Here is a 10,589-nt window from a genome sequence, read left to right as displayed (position 1 = left end):
CTGAAAAAGAGAGGGAGTTTAAAGACCACACGGCTGGCACATTTGTGAACTTAAGAACACGCGGGTGGGACACCCCAACACCTGCTTCCCAAGTCCTGAATTCAGTGCAGGTTATGCTCCACACCTGGCTAAGGGAGACCTCTGTGGCAGACCCACAGCAGACTCCATTTCAGTGCTTTGGGCCTGGCTCCCCAGTAAGAAGAAGGGGCACACCCCACCCCTTGTGCTCAGGGAAGAAAACAGTCAGTGCTTGAGGAGGGGACACACTCAACCGAGCGAGAAGCAGAGTCACTTCTGCTGTGCTGTCCCCAGCCAACTGTTGAGAAGAGAGGGCTGCTACTGGGAACACATCTCTGCCCAGAGGCTACACGGCATTATCTCAGTGTGGGCACCATGAATAAAGCCAGGGAGCCTTCCTCTAGGATGTGCAAGCTCCGGCCTCTTCCATGCCTTGGCTCCAAGTGGTGTCCAGCTGCAGGTGCCCAAAGCCCTGACCAGGGTGCAGGAGGATGGGGTGTCACTCTGAGTTTGCAAAGCTCTACCCAGAGCTACAGCACTTACCAATGGCTCCCACAGTGACAAAGATGTTCTGCCTGGGGCTGATGTACTTGTCGTAGGGGCGGTTCCCGTACATGTGAGCGGCGCTGTTGACCAGCCAGGTGACGTTGAGGGAGATGGTGTACCGGAGAATGGAGGCAAGGAAGTAAGCGTTCCACAGACTCTCGCCCCAGAGGTACCACGGCACAAAAGTAGGGATCACAAAGCACATCAGCACAACTGAACTCTTGTAGTACCTGTGGGGAAAGGACACCGTTACTATGGTGGGAATAACAGCTAGGATGAAGAGAGGTGGGATCTCTGGAGACTGCCAGAGAACTCTGGCATAACCTGGGTTGGTCCCATAACCAGGACAGCAGGGAATGTTTCAGATATCCACAATCATGACATAATTTTTCCAAGTGTAATTCAAAATACGAAGACAACTTGAAACCCTGAAGCAGCAAGTTAACAGTGGAGCTAAACAGCTGAGACCCAGTCTCAAAGCCAACGTCTTGAGCTGAGCACCTTTAAACCTGGGGAAGGGCACAGCTAGCTGCACACCCTGCACCTAGGGTCCAGCTCTGGGACCAGAAAAGCCCGGGGCTTGGCGTGGCATTGGTGGAGCTGTGTCAGAAACACGCTCACCGCTAAGAGCTGTCACAGACATTCCCTGTGTCCAGATCAGAAGGGAACCCGCAGCACAGGGCAGGAGTGCTCCTTTCTACACCACTGCTGCCACGTGAGCTCCAACAGCACCAGCAAATCCAAAGCAGCTGCCAAGAGACCACAGGCACATGCTAAGAGCGAGGAGAAAGATGCACCTTGGCCTGGGAGCCAGGATTACTGCTGCTGTCCCAGCCCACTGGCTGGCACCACCCTGCCACTCCTTCAAATATCGGACAAAATCAAGTGTGCGGTCCAAAATGGGGAGGGAGGAAGCTGAACAGTCTGAGAACAAACAGGAAAACTTCACGCTACGGCTAAAGCCACACAACCATGTAAGGGAGGGAAGAGAAAGCGCAGGATGCAGGGAGCACAGAGGTGAAGAGCAGTGACCAAAGTGGGAGAAACAAAAAGAAAAATCGTGCTGGGAGAATTAATCCAAGGCAAGTGGAGAAGAAAGGGAGCAGCTCAGCAGCAGTGGGGAGGCAAAGCCAAGAGAGAGGAAATATTACTCTAAAGGGAGAAGAGGCTAACTGCGCTCAGAAGCGGAGAGCAGCAAAACCTGTGAAGAATGAGTCTTGGGAGAGGACGCACTTCGTCTGTGCTGGCCCTCAGGTGCCAAAGATGAGTTTGTAAAGTGAAATGTGCTCTTCTGCATTAAGGCTGTTAGTGATTACAGCATTTGCTCCAATGATCAAAGGAGAAGGCCAAGATGCCAGCAACTTCTGCTGTGGCTGTCTTCACAGCTGGCCCTAGATTTTTGGAAGAGCAGAGGGACAAGGACAGGGCTCACTGCTTGCGCAGCAGAGCCTGCAAGGCCAGTCAGCAAGCATCAGCAGCATAGCAATAGCAGAGGCCAGAAGAACAGCAGTCCTAATGCCTGCAATCAAGGTGGCAGGGATACCTTAAGGGAGAAAAGGGAAAGATAAAAGTATGGAATAAGCCACAACCAGACAACCCACCTCGCGTGAGGGCCAGCGCTCCCACTTACTTTCTTTGGAACCTGACAACAGGGTCATCCAGCAGGTCAGTGAAATCCAGTTTCCTCCCCTTCTCTATGACATCCCGATGCTTGCGCACAAACAGCCAGCCGATGTGGGCGAAGAAGAAGCCCCGGCGGGCATTGTGTGGGTCCGCGTCCGTCTCAGAGTACTTGTGATGCACACGGTGGTCTCTGCTCCACTCATAGATGTCGTTCTGCACAGAAAGCATGCAGGGTGAGAGGAAAGAGGTTGGGTGCTGCTCCAGCAGTACCACCCCCAGCTCCTTCCCCTCACAGTAACAACAACCTCAAAAAAGGTTATTGACTAAAGACATCCTGAGGTACCCCAGCTTTGCAGCCAGCCAGCCCATGACACTGCTCCTGTCAGCGCCCACAGAATGGGACATGATGCTCTGGGGACTGGTGACACAGATTGGACATGTCCCAGAGCTGGAGATGGCTGGACACCAACAGCTTCTTGGGAGTTACCATCACCAGTCTGCCCTGGTCCCATGTCCTCCCTGGGTGTTCACTGTACAAGGACGGACACTGGGCTGGAGGGACCAGGTACACACACATTTACATTGTTATTCTATGACCCTGCCAGGGGGGAGCTTGCACATTTATTTTCAGGGCACTACTGTGCACAGGCACCCAGTTCTGGCATCCTTTTTCTAAGCTGGTTGTGGCTGGTTACCACTGATGCCCTCCAGGCACAAAGGCAGCACTGAAAATGGGACAGAACTTGTAGAACACTACACACGCCTTTTCCTAATCTGAACAAGAGCTGAACTTGCTCAGCCTTTTGAGGGGATGCATCTTCCACACTAAAACCAGCACCTCCATTTAAATTACTGCTCTGGTCTGCAGGGATGTGCACAAGAGCACAGTCTTTGAGTACTTAAAGGAGGCCTACAGGGAATACAGGGAGGGACTCTTTTATCAGGGACTGTAGTCACCACAGGATGAGAGATAGTGGCTTTAAACTAAAGAGGGTAGATCTAGACTATGTATCAGGAAGAAATTCCTTACTGCGAGGGTGGCGAGGCACTGGAACAGGCTGCACAGAGAAGCTGTGGATGCCCCATTCCTGGGAGAGTTCAAGGCCAGGCTGGATGGGGCACTGAGCAGCCTGGGCAGGTGGAAGATGTCCCTGCACGTGGCAGGGGGGTTGGAACTAGATGACCTTTAAGGTCCCTTCCAACCCACATCATTCCATGATTCTATGATGAAGACACAAAAGGAGATGGGCCTGTTTTATGGGAAATCAAGTCTTGCATTTGCAGCCAGAAAGGAATAAAAGTATCAGACTCATCACATCAGCTCAGCATTGGATCCAGGTAGGATACAAAGCAAGTTCAGTCCTGTTGCTGTTCAAGCTGTCAGCAGGGATGGGGGACGGGAATGCCTTATGGCTGTAAATGGGATTATGTGGATTGCAGGGAGTAAGGGATGGACTGCAATTTCAGACCCAGATCCATCAAGTGAGACTTTTTGAGTTTTCTCAGCTGCAGGGATTTCAGCCCCCCACTTTGCTCTGCAGGATGCACTGGCTATTGGACTGAACTTGTGGGTTTTGCAGTGGTGCTAAGCTATTAGTGCAGGGCATTGTAAGCACGTACAACACGACACAAAACACAGGCCACACACTTGTCTGTGAATTTAACTGCCCAACACCAGCACCAAAACATGGAAATGTTAGTTAATGCCAAGATTCACAAAAGTGTGAACTTTAATCAGAGAATGCTTAGCGGAGTGTGCTTTCCTCTGCTGTTTCCAACTTTGTACAGCCAGGGAGGTACACATGCAGTAATAGCCAAAGAAAGGAAGGGCTCAGGTTACTTTTAGGAACAACAGTAGCACCCACAGCCACCAACCACAGCAGCTTTGCTGCTAGCAGAACCAAGCCAGCCATCTGCGGTGTCCCTGTGAAGTAACCGCAGTGCAGCAGCCATCAGGGCACTGAATATATTGCGGGACGCGGTAAGCCCAGGCTAATGACTACTGTGTATATCTGTATTTTGTGAGACAAAAAGCCCTAGGCTGAAAGCATCACCGAAGTCATTGCTCTTTCTCTCAGCTGCCAACATTGCCGCTGTCGCTGCTGAGGGGACTTCAAACTACAAAGAGCAGCTAAAGAATCCAGCTCAAATGCCTCTGTGTCCAATTTCAGCCTTGCAAAGATGCTCTCTGCCTGCCAGAGCCCACAAGGGACAAGCGAAGAACAAAAACCCCTGAAAGATGTCGGCTGTACTGCACTCAGTTGGGCTCAGTCCTGTACCGTTGTCACGTCATGGCTGCAGTGACACTGGGAGTGGGCTGGTGATGAGGGTAAGATTTTTCTGCAGCACTGACTCATCTATGCCATTGAGAGGAGGCAGTAAATATCAGCCCCTTACCAGTGCTCCAGTATGTTGCACCTTAACTATCCCACTGCACAAAAGAATAAACTGAGCAAAGCAAAGCAAGCCTCCAAACTCTTCAGTGAGAACAAGGGGAGTTCTTTATCTTGCTGCCATCTTATTTTTTTCCTGCAGAGAAATGAAAAGGAATGAAAGCCTCTACACTACTTCAAATGGCTTCAGTGGGAATATCCAGAAGACTGGAAAAAGCCAAGATTAAGTCATTTAAAAATAAAACAGGGTAATGCAAGAAGCACAGCTAGGAAAGATCCTCTTTCTTAACCAGAATTTTTTTTCAACTGAGACTATTGATCAGTTTGTCACAAGAGCAGTAGATGAAATTATTTGTGGGACGGCAGATAACCATGTCAAAGCAATGAGACTGTGAGACATTAACTTGGCTTTTCATACCACAGCAAGCACCTGCAGGGCTGGTAGAAAACATGATTCCCCAGATGAAAGGGTTAGAAAGCTGTGAAACAGCTGAATTGCATCTAATTGAAACCCACAAAGGCTAAGAGGAAATAAAGGCCAGAGGCCAGAACTGTTGGCAATAAATACACCAAGAACTGGAGCGCTGCACATGCAAATATGAAATATGCTCCGAGCGTATTAATAGCAACTACTTTTCAGGAACACCTCGCTCTTGATAAGAGTTTCAGGTAAACACAGGAACGAAATCCCTTCCAAAGCAGAGTGACAGCATCATGCTTTGACACTGATGCAGTCATGAGGTTTCATTAGCAGCTCCCTCAATAAACCTTCAGGCTGAAACGTGGCAACAAATTGGGCTACATAACCACCTCAGTGTGCTGACACAGATTTCCATACAACCACCATTACTGTGTGCAAATGCTCACAGCAGAGCCTCAGGTGAACACCACAGCTTATTTCACTGAGATGGCCAGGAGCAACAGTACAACGCAGTTAGCAGAGGAGACACCAGCACGTCCCAGCTGAGACACTGAAACTTAAACACTTGGAGATCAAGTAGACATAAGCCAGGTATTACCTATTTCTGAAACAGATACGTGACAGCAAGAAGCAGTCTTTCAAAACTGTGAGAGCTTCACTCTAGATAGAGAGAAGAAACACAGCTCAGCATGCTTCAATCATAAAAAATGCACTGGGCAACAGAACAAAGAAGGGCTGCACCTTCAGAGGAAGGACAGCGTGTCATAGCCCATGCAGCATCAGGTTAAAACTCTTCAGCAGAGTCTCCCCTGCCCTTCAAGAAGTCTGAAGATTTCCTCAATATTCAGCATCCAGGGATGCTCTAGGTATCTCCAATGCTATCTCTTCCTCCCACAGCCAACACGAGGGAGATGGACATGAAAACTCATTCACTGTCTGCTTGTGGTGGTGAAAACAGCCTTTAGCAGGCAATGGATGTCACAGTAATTAGAAGCTTCAGGCTACTTAAGAGTAAGTGATTTGGCCTTTCATTTTTTTTCCGATAGGAAGGGCGCAAAGGTGGCTTGAAGCTACTTTGAAGTACTTTCCTGCCTCAGAATCACACCATGTCCTCAGCCAAAAGCAGTGACGAAGCCAATGCAGCTGAAAGCAAAATCCATAGCAACAGGGGAGAAGCACACAATGAAATCCCAACATGCAGGCTCAGTGCACCCAGCTCGGCGCATTCATTTAAATTACTTATGAAAGATAAGATTGGCTGTAAAACAGGAGGACAGTACCAGGAGGTTCTCAAAACTCAAAACATTTGTTTAATATGCCAAGCAAAGGGCTTGTAAAGCTCTGCAAGGAACTGAGCAGCACAAAACAGCTGGGATATAGCTCAGAACAAAGGAAGGTTATAGTCAAAACGGACACATTCCCATATTCAAGCAAAAGCACTGTGCTCTTTGCAATGTCTAAAGGGATTAACAAGATTATTTTTTTCCACCTTAAAAAAAATAAAATCAAAGATGATAAATGAACAGTACAGAAGTGGATAAAGGGACTCTCTTCAGCCTCTGCAAAGGTACCTGAATGAGAAGTCAACAAACAGGCTGAAGGGAAAAGGCTAAAAATTCAATGCACAACACACACAGGGTACTTGGTGTTACAAGGGGTTACAGCAGCCAAGCTCAGTCAGTTTAATGTTACTACAGGTTCATATCCCTATTTTGATCAGCCAAAGGAGTAACTAAATTGACACCAAGAAGAAGGGGTAAATCCTATCACCAGCTGGGTGTTACACAAATATTTTTGAGGTCTAAGACTTCCTATTCGTAAGTAGAGCGCTAGTAACATGCTTCTTTGCAAATGTATTTGAATTTTACTGGTGAAAAATGCTGTATAAAGCAGAGAGAAACTGAGACTGTGAAAGGATGGCTGCTCTCCTTTCTGGGCATGTCAAAACCTCCAACTGCCTGGATGGACAAAGAGACTTAATTGCACAGACATATTTGCAACAAGTTGGCCCTTAGAAAAGTTTCCATGTTGTCCTGTGAAGTGTGGGGCCCGACCTGTGCCACAGATGGGCTGCTGGGCCCCTGATCTTGATCTGGGCATATTCAACTGGGTCCTTAATTATTGTGCCTGGACTAGCTAATGCATACTGTTGTGTGTGGGCTCTGCATCCACCAAGCTAGCAGAGTATGTTATCAGCAAATGTCTTTCTGCCAGTATTTTTTTTTCTTTTGCTGTCTCTAAGCTGAGGGGATCCCTGCACAGGAGAGCAAGCTGTGCAGGGCACAGAGGCCAAGAATCTGGATGGGCAAACACAACCCCACCTGGAAAGCCATGGAGTTAGCTGCAGCCAGAAAGATCCGCAAAGGCAGCTTGGCTTTGTAGGAACGGTGGCTCCACAGGCGATGCGCACCAGCTGTCACGCCCAGCGCCGTCATCAGGAAACAGAAATACGCTGAAAGACAACAGAAACAAAACACAGGATGTGCCAGGGCCCAACTGCCATTATTTTTTCGTTTTTTTAAATGTAAAGATGACCATTGCCCCTGGCTGCTGACACTGCAGGGTCACTCAGAAGATGAGGCCTGGCAGACACGAGGCACGGTGCTCTGCAGCCCTAGGGACACACTGTTCCACTTCCCACCCCGGCATCGTTCAGGCCAGTGCATTGTTCAGGGGAGCCTGGCAGCACCAAAGCACCGTGCCATGACATGCTGCAGCAGTGTGCCTTCACCAAGTACAGCAGAGTGGAAGTTCATCACTTGTGCCAGAAGAGTAGCAACAGCTCTTCTTCTAACAGGACACGGCCAGTCTCCTCCAGACAGGTCTTTGCTAGAGTCCGGCCTGTCAGCTGGTTTCAGAGCATCATGTCCCACTCCTAAAGATACAAGCTGTGTCAGAGTTTCCACAATAAAAACTTCTCATCATCAGCTCATGACTCGATAATAAAAACATGCCAGGAAGCAGAAGATTCACCCCCGTCCTCAGTTTCAGGAATTGCTTTTCCTTCCCTTAATTAAAAAAACGGCCAAGTAACCTTGTTTTGAGCATTTTTTTCAGATGGCCAACACAGCATGGAAGCAGGTCTGTTCCTTACTTACCACACTGGTGCCACGCTAGGCACACAGCGCAAGCACATGCATCCTGCAGTGTACCCCCATGCTTAAAATATTTTAATACCTCCACTGCAGCATCGGTACATCTCTGGCTCTCTTCTCAGCAGGGGCCACACTCACACATGCTCGGGTCGGTTACCCTCGCATTGCCGGGGGGCAGGCAGATGGCTGGCTGGGCCAGCACAACGAGACAGTGGACCTGGGGCCCACGGGCTCAAGCCATGCATCTGTGCACTGATTGCTTCTCCTTCGATGTGCTTGCTGGTTTTGTCTCTAGTGTCTTTGAATTCCTGTGTGATGGATGATCTGTTGCCTGAGTTGTTTTGACTTGCAACAAAGGAGAAGACTATGGGAAAGGGTTGGAAGAACAGTGTGTTAGAGCTGCTCCTCCTTCTGGAGACAGAGCGGCAGGAAAATGGAAACAGCTAGGAGGAAATTATTATAGAAGTCCCAAATAAACAGCACCACTTAAAACTACTCACATTCTACCCAGATGTTGTGATACATAGACTTTATGTCTCCCTACCATAGGTGTTCATTTCTTATACTGTGCCTAAAGTGTACAGGCTCATTTTACAAGTGTACAGTTAAAACAAGAGTGGATTCAAACAATAAAAATATTACAGGACAACCTCAAATGAGTTTGCACGGTTTGAAGTAATGTGCTGTTTAGTCAGGGCTCCCTGTCACCTGCACACATAGGCACCTCTTGGCTAAAACAGCCTATTTCAAATACCTAAACAGAGTTACCGGAACAAAAAGGGAACATCCTACCCCTAGAAGTTTTTTTTTCACCTGTGTCTGTCTGCACAACAGTCTGTCCAGCAGGGAACCCTGTAGACATGCAGTGGCTAGAAAGGAATTCACAATCAGCTTTTCCTAGTACATAACATAAACCATCTACATTTGTAAAAAGAAAGCAGAAAGATGTGTATGTAGGTGCGTGTCTACTCTGCGTCCATCAACTCCCAATGCACAGTGCTTGAAATTACAGCATCTAAGAGAAAATATAATAGGGAGGTATTTGGTAAAACAACAGCGACTGTATTTCATGTTGATTGTCACCCCTGTGAACTGAAGGAGCGAATGGACCTTATCCACTCCACTGGTGGATCCATCAAAAACGGATTTACCCAAACCGTTTCACATTATTTACATGGCTCAAATTCCCTTCATGCCCCCCACAGCAAACCAAAGCCTTTCTCACAAAAAGCAACAGATAAATGGGCTCAGAATAGTCCTAGTAAAGATGACACATCTCTAAAACCCGCTTTGGACACCATCACTGAAGAAGCAATTCTCTTTTCAGCAGGTTGCAGTGTTCAAGCTACTCCCAGAGAAGGCTCATCTGTGCAGTTACATCCAGTGAGCTGAAGTCTATAGCCAAATTCAGGCTTCTGCCTGCTTCCTGAAGGGGGTACAGAAATGAACTGAAAATCACGCATTCTCTCTGCACGTTATTTTCAGATTACTCTCAGATCAGTAAAAATGCTGACACCACAGCAACTCACACTCCAGCCACTGCCGCAGTCTTAAAGTTCTTGCACATGCCTCGTCAGTGCAAGGACTTAAGACTTCTATGAAATTAGGGAAAGCCTATCCTGTCATTTTCTGTATGTGATGTTGAGCTGTGCAGAAACATCACTAAATTGGGCCTTCCGAATTGTTGAAATGACTGTAATTGTGGAAACAGATCTGTGACACACAGATTACTGACATCCAGCTAACACAAAAATACTAAGGTTATAGTCCTGAATCATTACAAGAACATATTGCCTGTGGGCTTTATGACTGGTTAACCTCATGCTAGTCACAGGGGCTGGAATCTCCCGTCTTCAGCAGTGTCTTTGCTTCTTTAGCGCACAAAGAGGGGTTTTTCTCCCACTTCAAAGCAACAGATCATTTAGTTGACCAAGCGCTTCTCAAGGCACACATGCATCTTAATCATGATCGACTGCTTAAAACTGGAATTAAAGGTAAGTGGGTAGAATGCAACATTAAGGTTGATTTTGCCTTCCTTCTCTGTCCAGTGCAAGAAAGTAGCCAAGTGGTAGGTAACATATAGACCACATGGAACAGCTGCACCGAATACAAGGGATTTATGCCATTTGATTCAGCTCTTACAGAGCTCAGCTTAACAGAGACCCTTTCATTCAGCCCACTCCACACCACCAACATTGCAGCAGAATGGACAACAGGATTTTGGGAGTCTGGGGGCTGCCCTAGGGTCTACATGCCACCCTGTGTCCATACCTTTGAACAGTACCTCCCAGCATCATTCCCCATTCACACTTCCCACAAAGCGCTGGGCTACAAACAGGGCTTGGATCCGTCTGAAACGTTTCTGCAGGAGCCTTATCGCCGCACAGGCAGCACGTCTCTAGCCACCAGCCACGAGCAGGCAAGCTCAGCTGTACTTCGGGGCAGGGACTGACTGGTGGTGTGCCCCAGAAAAACGAGGGGGACGCCTGTTTC

The 10,589-nt window shown here is 48.0% G+C and overlaps 1 protein-coding gene across 2 annotated transcripts in view; it reads right to left on the bottom strand.

Moving 5' to 3' along the window:
- SCD5 (stearoyl-CoA desaturase 5) overlaps positions 1 to 10,589 on the bottom strand; it is a 31,511-nt gene that overhangs the window by 1,674 nt on the left and 19,248 nt on the right. For both annotated transcript variants that reach the window (XM_040583531.1, XM_040583539.1), the window contains exons 2-4: positions 7,323 to 7,453; positions 2,195 to 2,400; positions 562 to 794 (exon numbers count right to left, since the gene is read on the bottom strand). In XM_040583531.1, coding sequence (XP_040439465.1) covers positions 562 to 794; positions 2,195 to 2,400; positions 7,323 to 7,453 — 570 coding nt within the window. The remainder of the gene's footprint in view (positions 1 to 561; positions 795 to 2,194; positions 2,401 to 7,322; positions 7,454 to 10,589) is intronic.

The sequence above is a fragment of the Falco naumanni genome, chromosome 1 (genome assembly GCF_017639655.2).
Source record: "Falco naumanni isolate bFalNau1 chromosome 1, bFalNau1.pat, whole genome shotgun sequence".
Classification (NCBI taxonomy): Eukaryota; Metazoa; Chordata; class Aves; order Falconiformes; family Falconidae; genus Falco; species Falco naumanni.
Note: the sequence above shows the minus strand (reverse complement) of the source record. Positions and strands in the feature narration are given on the sequence as shown.